The sequence below is a fragment of the Mustela erminea genome, chromosome 21 (genome assembly GCF_009829155.1).
Source record: "Mustela erminea isolate mMusErm1 chromosome 21, mMusErm1.Pri, whole genome shotgun sequence".
Lineage (NCBI taxonomy): Eukaryota > Metazoa > Chordata > Mammalia > Carnivora > Mustelidae > Mustela > Mustela erminea.
In genome coordinates, this window is record NC_045634.1 from 10437952 (window position 1) to 10461215 (window position 23264).

A 23264-nucleotide genomic window follows, 5' to 3' on the forward strand; every position below is an offset into this window, starting at 1 on the left:
CGGTCTCAACAGTAAAATAGTGTATACTTTTAAAACATCTTCGATATTTTTCTTTTGCTTCTACTTTCGTAAATTAAAACAGAACCAAATCAGCGAGCGCATATGTATATGCAAATTTATCCGCCCCCAACTCCACCTTTTGGTGGGAAGCTGGGTGTCTGTTGCTTTACGACAAGCAGGTCGTGAAATGACGGAGTGTTGCCCGAGTATCGGCGGACGCTCGCCATGTGCTTTGCGGCAGCGAGGCGAGGTGGGTCCGGATCCTAATAGGCAGAGCGGTACTGGAGGGTGTGGAGGCTCCGTTGGAGGTGCCTGTGTCATGCCTTAAGGATTTATTGTTTTAAACTCGTAGGGTTTTTTTTTTTTTTTTTTTGGTTTGCTTTTAATCTTCAGGAAGGCAAGGATAATTTTTCTGCTGTTGGGAGTCTGAGCTTCTGTTACCTCCAGAGAGGCTCCTTTCGGTTTCCTCCATCTTTTCCTTTACCCGGAGTGTACTCTTGGGCGGGTTAGACTCGCACCCCCCAGCCCCCAAGTCTTGCAGTTTTATTTGGTTTACGTTGCGTTCTTCGGGAGAATTCCAGCCTCCGGGTGATCCTTTTTTCTCCAGCAGATCCCCATCAGCGTCCCATCTTGGCTCTCTGGAGGAGACCGGCTCATCACTGCTGCCCGCTGAGGAATGGAGCAGGACAGCTCTCGGGAAAACCCATCGCGGGAAGGCGCTTCCTTGCCGGGAGATCCGCCTTCCTCCACCTTTGGACAGGCTTTATCCCAGGTTTTGCACCGTCTCACCAGCGAGGAGTCCCGACGGGGCAAGGCCAGAAGTGCAGCAATTCAGGACCTCGGTGCTCTAATAGAAGCTGCAGAATGTGATCAGTTGTTTGAGGGGAGCGACACGTCGCTCCGCGGAATGCCCGAGATGCTGGGGCAGGTGGCCAAAGCCGTGGGGAAGTATGCAGCCCCACCCAAGGAGCAGGAAGGTAGAGCTCGTGGCTACTCTGAAGTGGCTGAGAAAGGGGCAGCAGTTGGGGTACTGTTTCTTAAATTAATGGGGAAGATTGAGGCGGCCAAGAATTCCTCGCTTTGTCCTACGTGGAAGATGGGCCTCCATCCCTTGGCAGGACCCATCTATATTTTCGCCGTTACACACAGCTTGGAGCAACCGTGGACCAGCCCAAGATCCCGAGATGTTGCTGGGGAGGTGCTCGCCTTACTCCTCCGAGTTACTCAGTGTGGTTCCGTGGCAGGATTTCTGCACGGAGAAAATGAAGACGAGAAAGGGAGATTTACTTTAATAATGGAGCTTCTCAAACCAGATTTGAATAAGTGAGTATTTTTGTCAAAGGGGCCATTAACTCGAGCTTCATCCTAAAGTTTTAGAATTGTTAGAGCTCAAAGGAACCTGAGTTTCTTCGATGGTAAGATAAAGGTGTCCGGATAATGGCGGGTCTCTTAAGGCCCAGGAAGGTTGCGATTTTCTATAAATGACATTATTGGGTATTGGCAAATTCGACATTAGAGCCCAGGTCTTCAGACTCCCATTTCCTGGTGCTCTTCCCGGTTCTCACAACTGCCCTGAACTTTGGGAGTTCTGTCCCATTTATTTATACTCAAGTTTCTTAAGTTAGGTGAGGATGCGGATCTGGAGAGGATTTAAACTCAGAGTTTGAATTTAAAATTAGGGATGTTGCAACTCAGCACTATATTAGATAAGGATGGTTATTAGATATGGAAGTGATGTTTGGGATGAAAAAAGCCCTTCAGATTGCTATTAGCTAAAATATTTTCTGTGAGTTCCACTTGCTACTTTATATGTTACTATTAGTAGGAGGAGAGTTTGAGAAAAAACTGTGTACATAACTGTCATTTTACCAGGAACTTGAAGTTTTGAGGTAGGCTCATACTTTTTTTTATTGCTTCTGAGTAGGACCAGGTCGGAGAGCCTTTCTGAACCTGTTTCATTTTTTTGTAATATAAAGATGTTATCTATTACACAGTTATTTTGAAGGTTGAGTAACGTGTTTAAGCCCACTTTATAAGCTGTAAATTGCTTTTGTTCAAATCTCGATTCACTTGCTCCCTTGTTATACTTACAATAATACAGAAGGTATTTCTCTTACTCCTCTCCTCCCCCACCTTTTAAAAAAGATTTTATTTATTAGACAGAGACAGTGAGAGAGGGAATACAAGCAGGGAGAGTGGGAGAGGGAGAAGTAAGCTCCCCACTGAGCAGGGAGAAGCAGGCTCCCCACTGAGCAGGGAGCCTGGTGGTGGAACTCCATCCCAGGACCCTGGGATCACGACCTGAGCCAAAGGCAGATGCTCAACTGACTGAGCCACCCAGGCGCCCCACTCCTTTGTCTCTTCTTAGCAGGTCTTCCCTGTAACCCCCCACACCATCACCACAGATTCTTTACAAGCTACTGTTCTAAATGCCTCCTTTTCATTGGATAAGCTTTGGACCTAGAGCCCTGGCTGAATGATTGTTAAATGTACTTAGTATTGGGTTTTTTGTTTTTTGTTCTTTTAGTGCAAGTTCTGTAAGTTATTTTGATCCAAATCTTAAAATGTATAACACCAAGAGTTACATGTGATGTATTCTTTTCAAGGACAAGAAAATGGTCTGTTTAGCTTGAAGAGGTTGATTTTCTTTGCTAGTTAACACCACGTCACTTTACTTAATGTGGTTTCACATTTCCGTGTAGGGAATCCTGGAAGAATAACCCAGCCACCAAACATGTTTTCTCATGGACTCTGCAACAGGTCACCCGACCCTGGCTGAACCAACATCTGGAAAGGATACTTCCCCCATCACTGCTCATCTCGGATGACTATCAAACCGAGAACAAAATACTGGGTGTACACTGCCTCCATCACATTGTGCTGAATGTGGTAAGCAGCTCTGCACTGTATCATCTGTGTAGATGGCACGGGTTGAGTCATGGTATCATTTTATCGTTGTCTTTTTATATCTTATATTAACTTCTATTAATGTTGTTATGGCTACATTCATATTCATATATATATATATATTTTTTTTTTAAGATTTTATTCATTTATTTGACAGGGAGAGAGAGGGATCACAAGTAGGCAGAGAGGCAGGCAGAGAGGGAGAGGAGGAAGCAGGCTCCCCACTCAGCAGAGAGCCCAATGTGGGGCTCGATTCCAGGACCCCGAGATCATGACCTGAGCTGAAGGCAGAGGCTTTAACCCACTGAGCCACCCAGACGCCCCTATTTATATATTTTTTCTTTATATTTTCTTTCTGCCAACCTAGTAGATTATACCTCATAAGTAACATGTATAAGACACCTGGGCCAACATCCTGCATGTCAAACTGAATAACCAGACCTTGAGTTGCCTCAAGTTGACTTCCAAGAAGCAAAAAAATCAGAAACTGAAAGAAATTAAATCCAAATGTGCAAGCCATTATTATATTACTCAAGTAAACTTTTTTTTTTAACTGTGTATTACGGAGTTTTTAAAATATACACAGAAGTAGAGAGTGATAATAATGAATCCTATGGCATGATCGATTCTGTGTATCCATACTTCAGTTTCAAAATTACCAACATTGCGGGGGTACCTGGGTGGCACAGTCAGTTAAATACTGCCTTTCACTCAGGTCATGATCCCAGCGTCCTGGGATCAAGCCCCACATGGGGCTCCCTGCTCAGCGGGGAGTCTCCTTCTTCCTCTGCCCTTCTCTCCTGCTTGTGTGCACATGTGCTCTCTCACAAAAATGAGTAAAATCTGGGATGCCTGAGTGGCTCAGTCAGTAAAGCGTCTGCCTTCAGCTCAGGTCATGATCCCACGGTCCTGGGATTGAGTCCTTCATTGGGCTCCTTGCTCCAAAGGGAGCCTGCTTCTCTCTCTGCCCCTCCCCCTGCTCTCTTTGTCTCTGACAAATAAATAAAATCTTAAATAAATAAAATATTTTTAAAAATCACCAACATTTTGCAATGTTGGGAAACTTTTAATTGGGTAATTTGTCTGCTTGCAGCCAGCTGCTGATTTGCTCCAGTATAACAGAGCCCAGGTCCTCTACCATGCCCTTTTCAACCACCTCTACACACCAGAGTACAACCTCATTCAGGTAATTGTACGATTTGTTTACTACTGTGAATCTCAGTTCTCAGATTTGAGTAGAAGTTGGTATTATATGAGTAAGAATAGTTGAGACACATTTTCCTCTTTTGGAAATTGAGGATGATGACTAAGGCCTAGCCAACTTGAAAATAAAGCAGTAGCAAATGACTAGTGGAAATGTCTCAATACTAAGTAGGCATCCACATTTCTGATTCTCCACAGAGCCAGTGATTTGTCTTCATCTAGGTCAATTTTATATCAGTTCTGCTGAACTGATATAAAGTTCTATATTCTATGAACTTATATAAACTTACATGAACAGAACTTATATGAAGTTCTGTTTTTATTAACTTGTGTCCTTCTCTGCTTCTTTGTTTCAACACACACTTGAAACTCTTTGTATGTTGGGTATTACAGTGACATTCTTCCTTCCAAAAGACACTGAATATCTGCTGTGTGTGAGTAACCATTGTGGGTTCCAGGAGTGAATGGATCAGACAGAGCTTCTGGCTTTAAGAGACCCTTTGGAAAGACGTGTAAATAAATGAGTATTTATACATGTGTATAGTACAGCATGATAAATCTGTTAAGAAGAGGTTTGTGTAGAGTGCAGTGGGTGTCCAGCAAAGGGTGGCTAACCAGGTTCGGTGGTGGTGGGATGGTTTGGGGAGCGTTTGGGAAGGACTGATATTTGAAGGATGAACAGAAGTTCTTGAGGAGGGGCAAGAACATTCAAAGACAGAAGAAACAAGTTATATAAAATCAGAGGTAGAAGTAAGCTCTTTCTTCTACGCCTGTTCTCCCTTCCCCATGTCCCCATCCACCTTTCTTTTCAAATATTAACTTAAGTATTAAATTGAGAATCCAGGTACTGATAGCCAAGAAGTTTAGAGTTCTTTAGACGATGGTTTAAAAACAAAACTGAGGGGCGCCTGGGTGGCTCAGCTGTTAGGCGTCTGCGTTCAGCTCAGGTCATGATCTCAGGGTTCTGGGATCGAACCCTGCATCGGGCTCCCTGCTCAGCCGGAGCCTGCTTCTCCCTTTCACACTCCCTTTGCTCTCTCTCTCTCTCTCTCTGTCAAATAAATAAATAAAATCTTAAAAAAAAAACAAAAACTAAGAGGAAAAACCAAAAATCCCAAGAGAGCTGGAAGGGAGTGCCTGCACACTGAAACTTCACATAGAGTGATCCAGCTGGACACAGTTGAGGACCATTATAGATTCTTTCTAAGAGCAGTTTAATTGTGAGTACATGTAACTGCCAGTTAAACTTAGAAATTTAGTGGTGATAGACTCCCACAATTTTGGTTGTGTTTCATAGCAAAGAGGAGTCTGGAAGAGAAGGTGTTAACTTGTTTGGAGATTACGTAAAACCAGCTTGAAAATATAAAGTAAAATACACTTCATGTATTGTATCTTTAAGAATTCTGACACAGACCCCAAGGATGGATTGATAAAGTTGCAAGACCAGTCAGCGAATGTGAATGCAAATGGGCAAACAGTTCTTTTCTATTACTGCCTCCTAGGCTGTGCTCCTGTGTCTGCTGGATTTATTCCCCGTCCTGGAGAAAGGCCTGCACTGGAAAGGAGGTGCCGCTCGACCCAGCACACACTGCGATGAGGTGCTGCGGCTGATCCTGACCCACATGGAGCCAGAACACCGCCTTCTCTTACGCAGGACCTACGCGAGAAACCTCCCAGCGTTTGTGAAGAGGTGAGTGCCTGGCCTGCTGGTCTGGCCTGCTCCTCAAGTTCATCTCCTTGGTGCCACTTTTTCTCTTTACATTTTAGGTTGGGGATCCTAACTGTCCGGCACTTGAAGAGGCTGGAGCGAGTCATCATTAGTTATCTGGAGGTTTATGATGGACCAGAGGAGGAGGCTAGATTGAAGATACTGGAAACTCTGAAACTTCTCATGCAGTATGCATGGCCCAGGTAAAACAGCCAAGCAGGCAGGTGTGTCAAGAGGGACAGAACTCAACCAGTTTTCTCTCCCGGGCTTGCCCAGGTGTACAGAGTCTTAAGGACATGCCTTGTATTTGAATATTTCCCATGCTTACATTTCTATTAGGTTTTGAACTGAGGAAGTCATATTGAAAAGGTAAAATATACCCATTGTTACTGCAGGTGTACATCTCTCTAGATTTATAATGCATATTAGAATTTCAAAGGCCGCTTAGAAGTGCTACGGTAGACACACTTAACTTTGTTCACCCTAAGAGTTTTTTAAATCTGAGAGTAGAGAACTTCATTGCACGTTACTGAACACCTACCGAGCAGTAACCAGGAGAATCCTAATTGAGGATATGATTGCTTAGAAAGCATTCCAACTCTGGCTGGAGATTGGTGTCAGAACAAAAAACTGGAACCCAGACATGTTTTGTCAACAAACACTTTCTTGCTGGACAACAAAGTTGAATTCACCTAGAGTCCAGTGCTCCAACAACATCTGTCTTTTCTGAACCGTAGTTTTTACCCTTAGTTACATCTGTAACTGGACTGCCTTTGTTCGCTTCTGGTCTTTCTCCCCTACTAACTCTAAGCCCACTCTGGGATAGAAGTTTACTCAGTACCTGGTTATTAAATACACCAATATCAGAAGAATGAATGGACTGGAACAGACTGAGTGGACGGATGAATGAAACCGAATCCAGTTAATGCTGCCAGGCCTTTAAGAGCAGACGAAGCGCCCAAGTCGAGATTGGCAGGCCTAAGTGGGAAGGTTAGAAGAGGATATCTTACGTGGAAGGAGGGGGGCTGGGGAGTGGGAAACAGCAGGTGTTATGTTGAGGACAGGTAGGAGAGCTGAGCAGCAAACAATGTAGGAAACCATTTAATATTTATTAGGTGAAGAGATGCAGACTGTTAGTCTCCCAGTCACATTTCTGTCCAGAGATAGTTTAGTTTGCATATTTCCCACTACAAATTATTTTTCAGCTCTGATTAAGGCTTTTAAGGTTTTTTAAAATTATTATTATTAAAAGAAGTACATACAATTAACCATTTAAAAGTGGACTCAGAGGAAAAAAAATAAGTGGACTCCGTGACATTAATTACCTCCACAATTTTGTACAACCATCACCACATCGTTTTCCAGAACTTTTTTTTAATCAAGATAAAAACCTTCAGAAAGACTAGTAAGTTGAAGTCAATATGCTGGGCTTAAGTGATGGTAAGCCTGGATCTGAACTAAATGACAGAAGATTCCAATTGACATGGAGGTCCCAGGTCCCAGAAACCAAGCTTATTTCTCCCACTTTAACTTCCAGGCCCAAAACTGCATAAAAGTTGAAGTACTGTGTACCATTTTCTCTTTGGCCCAAAGTCTAAGCCCCTGGTAAGGGGAGATCCCACATCCCCCTTTTCAGGAGTGATGACTTCTTTACAGTAGAACCAGTTCTAGAAGGGAGCAAGGTATTCTTAGGCAGAGTGTGTGTATGAGTACACACTACGCTGCAGGGAAAAAGGGGGCTTGAAGTTAAGAAATCTGGTATCTGGTCTCTCGTTCTGCTTCTAGCTCCATGGTCTTTAAGTCACTCAGGAAATGAGGGCCTGGATGGCCTTTGAAATCTGCTTTAATATCCTGATTTAGAGTATGAACGTAACTTTTTCTTCTTGATTCCAGAATTTCCTGTAGACTTGTGGTCTTGCTGAAGGCTCTCCTAAAACTGATATGTGATGTAGCAAGGGATCCAAATCTTACACCTGAGCCTGTTAAGAATGCCTTATTAGAGGAAGCCACAGATTGCCTGATTCTCCTGGACCACTGTTCTCAAGGACAGGTGAAGGTAGGAGTCTGCATCCGGTCCTTAAGTAATTCCTGTAACGGTTCACATGCCTGACCGTCTGTAAATGAACATGGAAGGTTCAGATCCCCACCTTGGAGACCGCTACCCTTCAATAGGGGGTTGATTAACACCCTTAGTCTTATTTTAAAGCGATTCAGAACTGTTTAGACCAAAAGGCAAGAGGGTTAGGAGAGGTCTCTGGGGGAGAGGACAGAAAATGTGCAAAATATTAAGTTTATAAAACTTAAGTTCTATTTTAGTCATCTGAATTTTTTTTTTAAATGATGAAATAGTGAGCTGTAAGCCACCAAGAAGTGATATAAGTAGAGTGATTCTAGTTTTTCCGGGGCAACCGTATTTTTCCATATTCCTATTTAATCATATGGGAATTCTTCCTTTAGGTTCACATTCCACAAAAGTTAACTTTTCAAAGCTAAAGCATATAATAGCTATCTGTCTATTTAAATATATTTAATAAACTATTGCCTCATTTCTTCCCCCATTTAATCTTCCCCAGAAATCTTCAATTTAAAGTTATAAAGCAACATGAGAAGAAATTCATATCCTAAAAACATTTAGAAATAGTATTTGTTGTTTTACTAGTTTATTCAAATAACTTTGTGTCGGTTTTCATGTCAGGCAGTTTTCGAGCCCTGAATCCAATCTAATTTGCATGGGGGTATTAACCCACTTCTTCCTGAGCCAGCAGGACACATGCACGCCAACACATTTTAACGTAACACCTGTTCCATGAACTGCTCTCTAGTCTCCTCTCTTCCTTCATTCCTTGAGTATGGTACCAAGAAAGAAGAACCAAGGTAAAAGGAAAAGTGTCAAAAAAAAAAAAAAATCAAAGCCTATTTGGTTTCATGTTGCAGGATCTCCTGGCCAAAATTCTCCAAAGCTGTGAAGACAGCAAGGTGGTGAACTGTATCAGGAAAGTGCAGCAGGTGTCTGAAGGCGCGTCCTACGACAGAAATTAAATTTCTCATACGTTTAAAGTAGGAAGGCTTTTCTTCTTGTTCCAACTGTGTAAACAGAATGATTTAAGAAAAAAGGTATTTTCATACTGAACATTATAACTTAGACTTTCTTCTTCCTACTTTTACTCCCACAGAAGTAGGGAAGAGAGAACAAGAAAAAAAATGAAGTCTGGACATTTCTAAATAAAGTTGGGGGGTGGGGGGGAGGACGCCAAGGAAACGGGTGGATAGCATTTAAAATTTAGAAATATTTATACCCACAAATTCATCTGTTAAACTTCTTGGGCTCAAGCTGTTACTTCGAAGCATACGCCAACGCTATAAAAATACTCTGTTCACAACTTAAGACTTCCTTTACTTCCTCCCGGATTTCTTGCCCCACAGAAGTAGCATAAATATTAAAAACACAAATATTGTGTTCAATGCCATATGAAAGAGCAAAAACTGGAGGTGTGTACATGTTTATGGTAAAAGGAAGGACGATGTTGAAAATGTTCAGTCCTGTTCATAAATGCCTGGGGCGAAGTCACGTCGTTCTGGCCTTGGCCGCAGGCTCCGTCTCCTCCTCATACTCTATCTCCACATAGGCTCTCTTTCTCCGCAAGGGTCCTTTCAAGGGTGTTTTGCCTTTATGTTTGGCATCAAGGGCCTTTTCTTCCTCCACAGAGGATTTATCATCCTGATCATCACTGCTGGCATCCAATTTATCCATATCCTGATATGGGGAGGAAAAGAAAAGAGAAAATGCTAGACTTATGGCCTAGATTCCTTTCACTGCACTCTCAATTTAGAACCAGAAAATTCATCTGCCTGTGTGTTCAGAAACCTTCTTTTCCCCGAAGGCCCAAAATCTCACCTCAAAATCACTTATGTCACTCTCATCCACCTCGTCATCTTCCACAAACTCTCTCTTGCCCACATCCTAAAAGAAAACATAACTGTTAAGTTCAAAATACAGAATGAAAATTCTGCTTATACATCCAGTACTATTGTTTGATAAGTAAGTGCATAAACAACAGACGGATTCATAGTCTACTTACTAGGCTCAACCAAAATCTACTCACTTCCAAGCTCAATGCTTCTGATTTAAAAACATTTCAGGGACATCAATTCTCATGCCTAATACAAATTATTAGAGGTAAAACATCCTCATTTTAATCTGTTAGAAAAATCAGTTTATAGATGGAGCTTTACAAACAGTTATGTACATTTAATTAAACCTATTTTAATTTCAAAAATCAAAAAAGGGTTACTACTAGGAAAAGTACACCTATGTGCCTATGTGAGTGTTCCATGTGATTAAGCAACTACTTGCTAAATTTGGCCTTTTCCTAAAAATGCAATCATTCAAGTACCTCCCCTATATTAATAGTGAAATTAAATCCTATATAAATTTCGGTAGGTTCCTTAATGGTATATTCTATCAGCTAGAAAGGATTCTTCATTTGTCCCCTAGCAGGAAAAGTTTTAGAATTCCAATAAGCAAAACTGTCAATGTGTAGTTTGTTGGCTGAGTTAAAATTAACCTCATGATAGAAAAAAATGACCAAAGAATTATTTTTGGTTAGGGGAATGAAAATGATATTCTGTCTCTTAAGTACATGTAAAAAGTTCTAGTTCTGCAGATTACTGCTCGTTGAAGCAAAAATAAACAAGGCTTACTTCTTCATCTTCATCATCTTTTTCCTCAGAATCTGAAGAGTCACTGTCTGCCTCCTGCTGTTCCAGGGCCTTGTCGAAGGCGTGAATGGGGAAGTTGTAGATGTCGCCATACTGAAGAACAGAAACACACACCGGCTTTAATGACATCTCAGTCTTATACTTGAAGTCCATGTCCAAGAAGCATATTCCTCAGTGATCAAATGAGAATACTTAACTTGATACGTAGTAGTATTTCTGTATTAATTTCAAGCCTAGAATCAACAACGTCTTTAAAAATACATTTTAAATAATCAGTGGTTAAAGTCAAACAGGTAACTTCCAGGAAGAATAGAAGCACATCACTGAAAACGTAGTAGTGTATAAAACCCATGGGTTAGAACACATGTAAATTTGCTGACAGACAGCAAATAATAAGGAAAAAGTAAGTTTTATTCATTTTTGTCTTGTAAATGACACTAATTTTTAAAAAGAGAACTAAGAGCCTAAGATTACTAGGGTAGTGTGCAAGAGGATCAAGACTGCCTGCCTTTTATACAGAGATCTGGAACTGTTGCACTGTGAACAGGACTGGCAGTACGGTGCAGAGAGAAAGGTCTCTTACACTGAATTGAGCATCGGGGTGACCAGAACACTTCATGCATTCGTGTCAACCAAATAAAATGGGGAAGCCAAGGCCTATATATTGTTCTATTCCAGGAACAAAATTAAAGTGAAGATCTTTCCAGCATCTTTGAAAATAAAACACATTTCTGTTTCCCAGCATGATTATTATTGGTCTGAAAATTGTATTTATATCCCAAGGCTCCTAGCTTTCTCACCGTATCTTGTTTCAGTCTCTCCAGCAATTCCTTTTCAATAGCATTATCCAGCTGAGCTGCTATTAATGCCTTTTCCTGTAACAGAAAAATTTGAGTAAATCCATTTACTTTATTAATACTCATTTTTCAGCCTGTAGAAGTGGAAGAAACGGAGTTTTTATTTTAAAAAATCACTTTTTCCCACTCTTGCTATCACCAGGATTCATGCCTCTCCAGCCAGATACATTCCTGCTTTTAAACCTTGGGAACCTTTTAATTTTAAAAGTTCCAGTGGTTTTAAAAATAGCATTCTGAATTAAATTCTAACAAAGCCTTTCATAGATCTACAAAGCATGCAGGTCTATAGACATTTAAGTGTCTTAGAAAATGAGCAATCCTGGAGCGCCTGGGTGGCTCCGTTGTGTCTGCCTTCAGCTCAGGGCATGATCCCAGGGTCCTGGGATGGAGCCCCAACTGGCTCCCTGCTCAGCGGGGAGTCTGCTTCTCCCTCTCCCCTGCTTTTTCACCCTCTGTCAAATAAATAAATCTTAAAACAAAAAAAATGAGCAATCCTGAAACAGATTTTGTAAAAGCTGAGAAAGGGAAATAGGGTTTTACTAAAACCATGCTAAATTCCATGTGACTGACAAAAATAGATTAAAAATCTCTTCCTCCAGTGATCTCATAAAAAACCACACATAGCACCCACAACCAAAACATGAAAATCTAACCTCAGTCTATCTTTCTCGCCTAAGTCTGCATTAACTCTATATAAATATCATAAAAGATTTTAAAAGTCTTATATACTGGCACTTTGTTGGAATGATGTACAGTGTGTAGGATAAAATACAGGGAGCCAGGGGCACATGACCGGTTACAAGGCTATCATGTGCTGTTCTCTAAAGTGGGTGCTCACACCTCAAAGCTGATCCATTGACATGTAGGCAGAAAATAGATGAAATTGCTGTGTATGTACTTTTTCTTTAAAAATTAAGTGTTCTATTTCTTTATGAATACTAGCATTGATGCCTTAACTCTGGCCATAAAGCAAATAGCTGTATGTCAGAAAGGAAGATAACCAGAGGGAAAAATACTGTAGAGTCTGAACGTGGGAATCTCACTACTTTATTCACATGATTATAGCACGCATATGCAGTTGGATGTTTGCTTAAATGGATTTACAGATTATCGAATAGTTTGCAATACCATCGGAGATTATAAAGTTATGCTTTTTAATTGTTTAGTACTTAAAGAGTTGTACAACTTAGAGTTATGTATTCTTCACAAAAAAATGTACCATATTTGCCAAGATGACAAATGACTGTGTAATATGTAACAGTAGAAGCTTTAAAAAATAAGTACACTTATTCTATTCTTTCAATGTTTTTAAACTTGTTCTGTGGATAGAACATTTGAAAAAGAAAAGTGATTACATCTATAAGTGACATTGTTAAAACCTACGTCTCCCACAAATGCAGCAAATCACACTCAATCTGGAAACATAATTTTCCAGCACATTTAAAAATCTTCCAAACTGACATTTCTCAGAAGGCTTCAAACTTACTTGGTAGAAGAACAACTTAATTTCATCTGAAAGGCTTGCAAGAACAAATGTTTAGCAGTCAGGGTAGAAGCAAACTCACTAGCTACATCTGAATAAAAACCTCCACAAAACTGCCGAAACAGAATGAAAAATGCAGAGCCAGTACTTAACGCAAACCATCAACAATGCACTTCTTGATGTGTCTCTGAGGTACCTATCAGTCACGAGAGCCCTTAATTAAAAACAAATTCCTTCTCAGCAAAGAACCAGACCTTCATTTCACTATATCGATAGTAGGTATGTCAGTTATATACCTATTAGTGCAAGTACACGTGTATAATAACATAAGTAATACACCAGGGAGCAAATGTTCAAAAATTTCTTTGGTGAAGAATCAGAACAGTTCGGAGATGAATGTTATTGTAGCTCTGAAGTCCAAAACTCTTTATGAGTAATAGGAACAAAAGCACCAAATTATTAGCGTGATTTCTTGATAGACCATGACAAATGATCAGGGAAATGTCTGTTGGTAGAGGGGAAGTATGCAGAGCAAATACCCAGAATAACTGAAAATTTGAACTTGCAAGGAAGAGCTAATTCCTAGGTCTTGAAAGGCAGAAGAAAGTCAACTTGAATAAGGTACCAGGGACGTGGGACAGGCAGACTTGCTCTCTGTGATAAAGGCTGGTGATTCCTGACCAGATTTTTCCCAGGACAGCAGGGTAGTACCTCTCCCCTCTAAATATGAGCTAAATATGAGACCCAAAACCAGTATTCATTAATCTGATAACAAAGCCACCTAGTTGACCTCAAAGAAACAGTCCCAGTCAATTCCTTATAACCAATTTCAAAATCCAAAACACTGAATTTAGTGGCCTAATAATGAACTGAACTGACAAGTCTCCTTAAAAAGTTTTTTTGAAATTCCATCTAGTGTGACTCTTTTTATGTTTCATTGCAGAGCTGCTAGTGCATCAGATTAGAATGCTCAAACCCTGGTGACCCAAATAAAATTACTAATGAAAGAGAAGAAATAACCACTAACACCACAGAAATACAAATGTGACAGAATAGTATAAAAATCTACATGCTGGGGCGCCTGGGTGGCTCAGTGGGTTAAAGCCTCTGCCTTCGGTTCAACTCATGATCTCAGGATCCTGGGATCAAGTCCCACATGGGGCTCTCTGCTCAGCAGGGAGCCTGCTTCCCTTCCTCTCTCTCTGCCTGCCTCTCTGCCTACTTGTGATCTCTGTCAAATACATAAATAAAATCTTAAAAAAAAAAACAAAAAAACCCTGTATGCCAACATTTGGACAACCTAGTATGAAATGGATAAATTTCTAGAAATCTATAGCCCATCAAAACTAAAACAAGACGAAACAGAAAATTTGAACAGACGAATTACCCGCAATGAGACTGAAGAAATAATCAAAATGCTCCACAAAACTGAAGTCCAAGCCCAGATGGCTTCAGAGGCAAATTCTATCAAACATTTAAAGAAGAGTTAATACCCATTCTGAAACTTTTCCAAAAACCCTAAGAGGAAGGAAAACTGCTAAATTCATTCTATGAGGCCAATAATACCCTGATACCAAAACCAGAATAAGACACCACAAAAAAAGAGAACTAAAGGCCAATATCTCTCATGAATACAGATGCAAAAATCATCAAGATATTAGCAAACCGAATCCAACAATATATTAAAAAAAATCATATACCATGATCAAGTGGGATTTATTTCCAGGATGCAAGGGTGGTTCAATATTCACAAAACAATCAACGTGATAAATCACATCTTTCAGAGAAAGGATAAAGCCCACAGGATCATTTCAACAGATGCAGTAAAAGCAGTTCACAGAGTACAATATCCTCTCTTTCTCTCTTTTTTTTTTTTTTTTAAAGATTTTATTTATTTGACAGAGATCACAAGTAGGCAGAGAGGCAGGTGCGGTGGTGGGGGGTGTTTGGGGGGGTGGAGGTGGGGAAGCAGGACCTGGGCTGAGCAGAGAGCCGGATGCAGGGCTTGATCCCAGGACCCTAAGATCAGGACCTGAGCTGAAGGCAGAGGCTTAAACCATTGAGCCACCCAAGCACCCCACAACATCCATTCTTGATAAAAACTCTGCAAAGTAGGTCTAGAGGGGACAGTATAATAATAATAATAATCAACATAATACAGTCCTTATATGAAATATCTACAGCCAAAATCATCCTCAATGGGGAAAGAGCTTTTTCCCTATCGTCAGGAACTAGACAGGGATGTCCACTCACCACTTTTCTTCAACATAGTACTGGAAGTCCTAGCCACAGCAATCAGACAATACAAAGAAATACAAGGCTTCCAAACTGGTAAAGAAGAGACAAAACTGGGAAGACATTCCATTCCATGTTCAAGGAATGGAAGAGCAAATACTATTAAAATGTCCATAGTACCCAAAGCCATCCACACATTAAATGCAATCTCTATGAAAAACACCCTAAAATTTTTATGGAACCACAAAAAACCTTGAATAGGCAAAGCAAACTTGAAAAAGAAAAACAAAACTGGAGGTATCCCAGTTCCAGATTTGGTTATATTACAAAGTGATAGTAATTAAAACACGATGGTACGGGCATCAAAAGAGACACATAAATCAATGGAACAGAAAACCCAGAAATAAACTCACAATTACACAGTCAATTAATCTTTCACAAAGGAGGAATGAATATACAATGGGAAAAAGACAGGATCTTCAACAAATAGTGTTGGGAAAACTGGACAAACACAGGCAAAAGGATGAAACAGGACCACTTCCTTTCACCACATACAAAAATAAACTCAAAATAGATTAAAGAGCTAAATATGAGACCCAAAACCATAAAAATCCTTGGAGAGCACAGAGGGTCATCTCTCTGATATCCACCATAGCAACATTTTTCTAGATCTGTGTCCTGAGACAAGGGAAATAAAGGCAAAAATAAACTATTCAGATTATATCAAAATAAAGTTTGTGCACAGCAAAGGAAACAATCAACACAACTAAAAGGCAACCTACTGAATGGGTGAAAGTATTTGCAAATGATAAATCTGACAAAGGGTTAACATCCAAGATACATAAAGAAGTGATACAAAACTCAATACCCAAAATACAAATAATCGAATTTAAAAATGGGTAGAAGACATGAACAAACACTTCTCCAAAGAAGACACCTAGATGGCAAACCAGACACACGAAAGGATGCTCAACATCACTCTTCATCAGGGAAATGCAAATCAAAACTACAATGAGGTATAACTTCACACCTGTCAGAATGGCTAAAATCAACAACACAAGAAACTGCAGCAAATGTTGGTAAGGACGTGGAGCAAAAGAAACCGTCCTGCACTATTAGTGCGAATGTGAACTGGGGAAGCCACTGCAGAACAGTGTGGAGGTTCCTCAGAAAGTTAAAAATAGAACTGCCCTATGAGCCAGGCACTGTATACTGGCTATTTACTCAAAAAATACCAAAACACTTTCATTCAAAGGGATGCACGCACCCTTGTTTACTGCAGCATTATTCCCAATAGCCAAAGTATGGGAAGAGCCCAAGTGTCCACGGACCGATGAATGGATACAGAAGCATATATATGTATGTACAGTGGAATAAATTACTCAGCCATAAAAAAAACAACATCTTGCCATCTGTAAAGACATGGATAGAGAGTATAATGCTAAATGAAATAAGTCAGAAAAGACAATACCATAGGTTTCACTCCTTACGTGGAGTTTAAGAAACAAAACAAGAAAAGGAAAAACAAGTCAAAAAGACAAACCAAGAAACAAACTCATAACTATAGAAAACAGATGGTCACCAGAGGGGAGGTGGGTGGGAAGATGGGGGAAATAGGGATTGGGAATTAAAGAGGCTTACCATGCTGGGTCGGGGGGGCGGGCAGGGGGTGGAGAGGAAAAAAAGAAAGAAGAATGCTCAAACCCTGCTGAGAGTAGTATGTGATGTGTAAGAAAGGCAACACACCAAAGGTCTGATTTCTGAAACATTGAATTGCAAGAATTTCAGACAAGGTATTCCTTCTGTAATCCGTTATATATATATCCCCAAGAACCCTTATTTTAACCTGCCTTGGAAGTCGTAATCTTAAAATATGAATATCCGACATCTTACACAACTAATACAACAGTATTAGCCATTAGTGAACCCAAGGCCTGAAGAGTTCATAGACAATAGTGACTGAATCTTTTTCATGATCCCTACTATACACCCCTACCCTCAGTGAAAATACAGAAGCTATGAATACCAAAATGGTAAGTTACCTCTCTTCTTTTTTCCCTCCGTTCCACTTTCTTACTCAAAGGAACAAGTTTCCTCCTACGGAAAATAAAACACATTATCAGAAAATCCAAGAGTACACTCTGTGTGTTCCTTTAAAAAAAATGAGAAGGGGGCGCCTGGGTTGCTCAGTTAGGTTAAGTGTCTGCCTTTGGCTCAGGTCATGACGCCAGGGTCCTGGGATCGAGTCCCACGTGGGGCTCTTTGCTCAGCAGCGAGCCCACTTCTCCCTCTACCTGCTACTCTCCCTGCGTGTGCGCTCACGGGCTCTCTCTCCCTGACGAATAAATAAATAAATAAAATCTTAAAAAAATATATAAGAATAAAGGATTGGAGTTGATTTTGTAGGACTCAGCTCCATCTAGACAAGATTATATATTTAACATTTTTCTAAGTATTTAATACTATAAAAAGTCAGACATTTTCACATGTGTTTTAATGTGTATTTCACTTTTTGATTTCTGTAGGCATTCTGAGACTTCTGAGAGCATTCACTATGCCAAGATTAATGCTTCAGTTAACAAGGAAAAAGAATTTTCTTTAGAAAACTGCCATCTTTAGCTTTCTCTGTAGCTCACAATGAAAAATTATTAGGATCCATCACTCCTTAGGAAAATAATTCAATTAATTCTGTAGATTTCATATTATTTTTAAAAATTAGTTTTCAGTAAACTCAGAGTAAAGTTCTTTTATTCTTATTTATCCAAAATTTTTAGGTCATTGTCAATTCCTTAATTTTATGATTCTGTCAGGGAGTTATAAAGAAAATTTTCTGAAGCTGCTTTTCAGACAGGGAGGGGGTCACTCAAGTTTTACTATACTGTTTTTTAAATCCTGCAACATCAAAAGGCACAATTTTAACCAGAGGTAAACTTTCTTCTTAGCAGCATATCATAAAAGGTTATCCAAAACTGGATTTAATAAGCATTACTAGAGATTTCATAATCTCTCATTTTCCTAAAATGACCCATGGAAAGACAGACTTAAAAAATAAATATAATAAATGAATCATCTAAATACTTACTGTCGCTTTAGTGTAAGTTTTCTAATTCGAATTAGGTACTGGGTGATCTTGGTGAATCTCTGCTTACACTTGTGTCGAATAAAACGGGGCCAGTAAATTAGATTTTCATCTATTTGCTCCAGTGCTTTCTCATAGTTTTTATGAAGCCGAACCTACCAAACAAAAAAAGAAAGCTTAAAGAGTAAGAGTAAATTATGAGGCCTTTACTGCTATGATACCCACGGGGCCTAATGAGGTTGGCTTCAAAAGCTTAATCCAGGGGCACCTAGGTGGCTCAGCTGGTGAAGCATGTGACTCCCTGATTTTGGCTCGGTCATGATCTCAGGGTCCTGGGATCAAGTCCTGTGTTGGGCTCCGTGCTCAACAGGGAGTCTGCTTCACCCACTCCCCACTTCCAGGATTGCACACTCTCTCTCATAAACAAATAAATCTTAATTAAAAGTTTCTCACAGCTACGGTCAAGGAAGACAAAAAAGCATGTGGCATTTTCACTCTTAATGATCATTGTAATTTTTTGTCCCAAGTCTTACCCGTTCCCAGAGACGCCTAGGAAAAGCTGCTCGCTCTATAACCTTCATATACAAGTAGCACTGTCCTGCAGGATAAAGTAAATGTCATCAATATTATTTACAGAGAGGCTAGGAACATCCTTTTAAAAGCTGCTGACCAGTTCTCATGGAAGTTAAAACGAAGGACTTACCTTTCTCTTCTTTGATGGTGGCATACTGACTGTTTGCCAGGGGACAAGACGACCGATTACATAGTCCAGTCAGGCTATATTCATTTCTGCAAAAACTCTGAGTCTTTGTTCTACAAAGGGAGGAAAAGAGCAAAAGTTATAAAATGGGCTACCAAGAGGGCAACTGAAGGAATCTTTGTTTAAGTTGCAAGTCTAGACTCACCTTATTTTAAAGGAACAAAACTGCTTGTTTCCTAGTGTATCCCAGATAACCTACAAGACAAAGAAAAAACCCATTTCAGTTGCTCTGACCCAACAGATGGGAATATGAAGTCAAGAAAACAACGCGCCAGTTTACTGAGGAAGTCTCAAAAGAGTCTGAGGAATGAGAGGAAGAAATGCTTTCTAAAACAGTCTATTTTCCTTTTACACAGGTTCTTGTAGAAAAAGTAGATACAAACTGGCAATAACCATCACCCCAAGACCCACAGATAAAATTTCATTAGAATTTTATGAATATTTTTGAATTTTTTCTGTACATGAGTAACTTTCCACCAACCAGGATGCCTATATCTTTAACAAAAATGAGATGTATATGTATTTTGTAACATTCCTTTTTTTCCTAATATGTTCATTATCTATTGTAAAAGGCTGCAGAGTACTAGAATTGTTGGATATACGTACCATAATTTGATCTTATCTGGCAAAAAAATCATCTACTGGGGCGCCTGCATGGCTCAGTGGGTTAAGGCCTCTGCCTTTGGCCCAGGTCATGGTCTCAGGGTCTTGGGATCAGTCCCCGCATCCGGCTCTCTGCTCAGGAGGGAACCTGCTTCCCCCCACCCCCCACCACCTGCCTCTCTGCCAACTTGTAATCTTTGTCTGTCAAATAAATAAATAAAATCTTAAAAAAAAAAAAAGAAAATAATCTACTTCTATCTTCTACTAATGTGTTCTTTATTCTTTCAGCATTGATTGCACATTTAATTTATTAAGGCACTGAAATCTCTAAGTCCTGACACACAAGCTGTACTCAAGTATTTGCTGAATCAAGGAAGGCAGAATCCTTAAACAGTTTTACCTCTCTACTTAGGGGGAAAGCACAAATCGGCAGTCTAAGGGCCTCAAAAGAAGTTTATCAGAGCCTTTGAGTGAGCTGCGCTAAGGAACTGGGAAAGGCTTTAAAGAAGTTAAAGCAGTCAAAGCCCAAAACATAAATGTTAACAAACAGAGTAACATTTTTGGAATTTTATAGGATGTGTGTTTGGTGGGGGATGGCAGGAAACAGGTGAGAGGAAATCAAACTGGGAAAGTAGCTCATTCTAGCTTGTGGCTTTACATATCATCTTAAGTTGATGACTCTCAGATTGCCATCTCCTGGTCAAACTTCTCTCCGCAGAAGAAGTATATACACATCCAACTGTCAACCCGACATCTCCACTTGGATGCTAGAAAGGCACGACACACATTAACAACCAAATGAAGCTCTCAATTCCACATCTCTGAAAATACTGTTTTCCTTCCTGTTCTCCACAAATATAACCACCACTGAATCACTTGTCCAAATCCAAAAATCCTTTGATTTCTCCTTTTCCCTGAAGGGATCATGTTGTGTTTTCAGTTACACCGATAATACAGATCTCAAATTCATCCCCTTCTTTTCCTCTCTCCCATCACTACCTTGGTTGAAACAACTTTCAACGTACTCTAATCTCCTTGCGTTCATTCTTCCTCTCCTTCAAAAGCCTCTCACATAACTACACAATTCTTCACAAAATAAGTCAGATGTCATTTCCCATTAGAAGCCCTAAAAATACTTCCTACAACACTCTACATGTTCTTGTCATGCAAGCATACCCACCTTCATTACCTCTCCCACTTGCCGCGATTCGACAGCACAGGCCACACTGGCATTCCTGAGTATACTCCTTCTCTCTTACCTCCAGACCTTTGCATTTTACTGTTCCCATTGCCTGGATTTTTGGCTTTTCCCTCAGCCCCTCAAGGACGGCTCATTCTCATCTTTTAGATCTCAGCTCAAACGTCTTCCACTCAAGAAACCTTCCCACATCAGCTTTGTCTGAAGTAATCTCTGCTAATTACTCTCTACTTCATCAACCTAGGTCTTTCTTTCACAGTATTATTACACAGTACAGTGGTTTTCAATTTGTTCACGTGTTTACCATCTGTCTCCCCCACCGGAGTGCTCCAGGAAAACAGAGGTCTTTTGTTTGCTTATTAAAAACGAAATCTCGGGGCGCCTGGGTGGCTCAGTGGGTTAAGCATCTGCCTTCGGCTCAGGTCATGATCCCAGGGTCCTGGGATCGAGCCCCGCATCGGGCTCTCTGCTCAGCCGCGAGCCTGCTTCCTCCTCTCTCTCTGCCTGCTTGTGATCTCTCTCTGTCGAATAAATAAATAAAATCTTTAAAAAAAACAAAACAAAACAAAAACCGAAATCTCCAGTAATTACCACAGTGCTTGGCACACCGTAAGCACTTTCATATTTCTCATATATGTAACTAAATAAATAAATTGAGTATGCTTCCCCCAAAATTACGATTGAGGCAGACAATGAAGCAAATGTAACAAAACAAAACAAAACCTAACACGGAAAAAGCAGATTTAAAAGTGACATACACGTGGAAGAAAGGGATCCTTAAATTTCATATCCAAACTTGACCATACCATCCCCCACCTCCCCCAACCCGCGCCCGCCTCCCACGTCCCCACCACAGGCAAGCCCCTCATTGCTGGGTACCACAGACTGGAAGCCAACCCTGTGGACTGAAGTGACGATGTTCCAGACCCTTCACCCAGGTAAGGCTGCGGGCTGGGGATCCCGGGTAGACACGTGAGAGCCCCACGCTCGGAAATCGGGGTTCTGGAAGCCTCGGTTCTGTAGCAACGAGGCTAATCGCATGGGCCAGCTGAGTATGTGGTCTCCGAGTCTCCTAAAGCAGGAGAACCTAGGTGGCAGAGAAACACGACACTCACATCATCCGACTGCATGGCGTCCGCGGTTCAGCGTGCAAAGCCCGGCCAAATCTAGGAAGCAGCCATGCTTCTTCCGGCAAATCACTTCCGGAGAGCCTAGCCTCACCTATCGCGAGAAGTTTTGACTTCTCGGGGTTGCCTAGCGCCTCTTGGCGGCGTCACTTTCGCGTGCACCTCCTCGTCCACCGCGGCGTCCCGCGCGTCTCCGCCAGCTCGCACCGCCTACGTCCTGTCCCGGGTCTCCCTCTGGGACTGTAAACCCGGTGAGCGTCCCCCTGGCACTCCGCCCTCCTGGGCGGGCCCTTGGCTGTAGCGCGGCTTATGACTGCGCAGGAGGATTGGCGGACCCACGCCGGCGGCGAGCCCTGTCCCGGGGAAGCGCGGTCTCCCGCCCTTAGCTCCTGGCCGCCGGGGCTGGGGGGCTCGAACTCGGTCCTTCTTCCGCTGAGTCCCTCGCTCCCGCACGCACTTCCCCTCACTTAACCCTGCAGACCCTGTGGTTTGGTGTGGCCTTGGGTCTTGACCTTTGAAATTCATGGATTAGATAACATTAAAAGCAGAAGAAATTTGGAGAATTAACAGAGTTGTCCCCTCTTTTTATTTTGCCAGGAAAAAGAAGACGTTTAGGAGCTCGCCCCGTTTTTCTAAAGAAAGGCCAGTTTCATACCGAGAGTAAAAAAGGCACAATCTCGGAATAAGGGTGGGCACTTAATTTGCATATCACATTATAAAAGAATTAAGTTTATCGTAAGTAATGTAATTTTGTTGCATGCTGATAAAAACTGTGAATTAGAACCACCCGGTTGGAGGGTTGGCTGGGTGGGTGGTTCAGTCAGCGAGCTTGAGGCTTAACTCATGTTAACTCAGGACTCATAACTCAGGTCATGATCTCAGGGGTCCTGGGATCCAGCCCCTCTTGCTCACCTGGGAGCTGGCTTCCGTGTTCTCTTTCCCTTTCCCTCCGTCCCTCCCCTCAGCTGGCTCTCTCCCCCTAAAAATAAATAGTACATCTTTTTTTTTTTTTTTTTTGAATTTTTTTTTTAAGATTTTATTTATTTATTTATTTATTTGACAGAGAGAAATCATAAGTAGATGGAGAGGCAGGCAGAGAGAGAGAGGGAAGCAGGCTCCCTGCTGAGCAGAGAGCCCGACGCGGGACTCGATCCCAGGACCCTGAGATCATGACCTGAGCCGAAGGCTGAGGCTCAACCCACTGAGCCACCCAGGCGCCCTAAATAATACATCTTTTAAAAAAACAAAAAAACCCCTTGAAAACCATTGATTTGGCCCTGGTTTTTGGAGCCAAATTTAGGTTATAAAAACCAACTGCTCTTTACAAAGTATTTTAGGGTAAGTCACCCTTTAGCAAACTGTCCCACTTGAAAAATGAGGGTATA

At 41.1% G+C, this 23264-nt stretch overlaps 2 protein-coding genes across 4 annotated transcripts; one reads left to right on the forward strand and one right to left on the reverse strand.

The window, feature by feature from the left end:
- Positions 1-225: 225 nt before the first annotated feature.
- On the forward strand, positions 226-10660 carry TTI2 (TELO2 interacting protein 2). 3 transcript variants are annotated; one of them, XR_004282336.1, is made up of 8 exons: positions 226-1323; positions 2703-2889; positions 4001-4093; positions 5613-5800; positions 5878-6021; positions 7712-7874; positions 8753-8932; positions 10549-10660. XR_004282336.1 is itself a non-coding variant. In XM_032329345.1 (8 exons), exons 1-7 carry the CDS (start codon positions 677-679, stop codon positions 8855-8857), a joined length of 1527 nt encoding a protein of 508 aa, XP_032185236.1. In that variant the 5' UTR covers positions 226-676; the 3' UTR covers positions 8858-8875; positions 10549-10656. The 3 variants fall into 3 exon arrangements, 2 of the variants coding, with proteins under 2 accessions (XP_032185236.1, XP_032185235.1); XM_032329345.1 differs by having other exon boundaries at positions 8753-8875; positions 10549-10656; XM_032329344.1 differs by lacking the exon at positions 10549-10660 and having other exon boundaries at positions 8753-9077.
- MAK16 (MAK16 homolog) lies at positions 9189-21992 on the reverse strand. Its single transcript, XM_032329350.1, has 10 exons — positions 21868-21992; positions 19097-19146; positions 18895-19004; positions 18725-18789; positions 18195-18346; positions 17155-17209; positions 11338-11412; positions 10520-10630; positions 9714-9779; positions 9189-9572 (listed from the first exon to the last, which is right to left on the reverse strand). The coding sequence occupies exons 1-10, from the start codon at positions 21880-21882 to the stop codon at positions 9384-9386; spliced, it is 888 nt and encodes a 295-aa protein (XP_032185241.1). The 5' UTR covers positions 21883-21992; the 3' UTR covers positions 9189-9383.
- Positions 21993-23264: the final 1272 nt, after the last annotated feature.

What these genes read in the sequence shown, in the direction of transcription:
- TTI2 (XM_032329345.1), top strand. Translation starts at nt 677, where the DNA reads ATGGAGCAGGACAGCTCTCGGGAAAACCCATCGCGGGAAGGCGCTTCC. An exon ending in CTCAAACCAGATTTGAATAA is followed by an intron (nt 1,324 to 2,702) that starts GTGAGTATTTTT and finishes ATTTCCGTGTAG; the next exon opens with GGAATCCTGGAAGAATAACC. An exon ending in CAGAGTACAACCTCATTCAG is followed by an intron (nt 4,094 to 5,612) that starts GTAATTGTACGA and finishes ACTGCCTCCTAG; the next exon opens with GCTGTGCTCCTGTGTCTGCT.
- MAK16 (XM_032329350.1), bottom strand. An exon ending in TTTTGTTCCTTTAAAATAAG is followed by an intron (nt 19,005 to 19,096) that starts GTGAGTCTAGAC and finishes CTCCCTTTGTAG; the next exon opens with AACAAAGACTCAGAGTTTTT. An exon ending in AAACTTACACTAAAGCGACA is followed by an intron (nt 17,210 to 18,194) that starts GTAAGTATTTAG and finishes TATTTTCCGTAG; the next exon opens with GAGGAAACTTGTTCCTTTGA.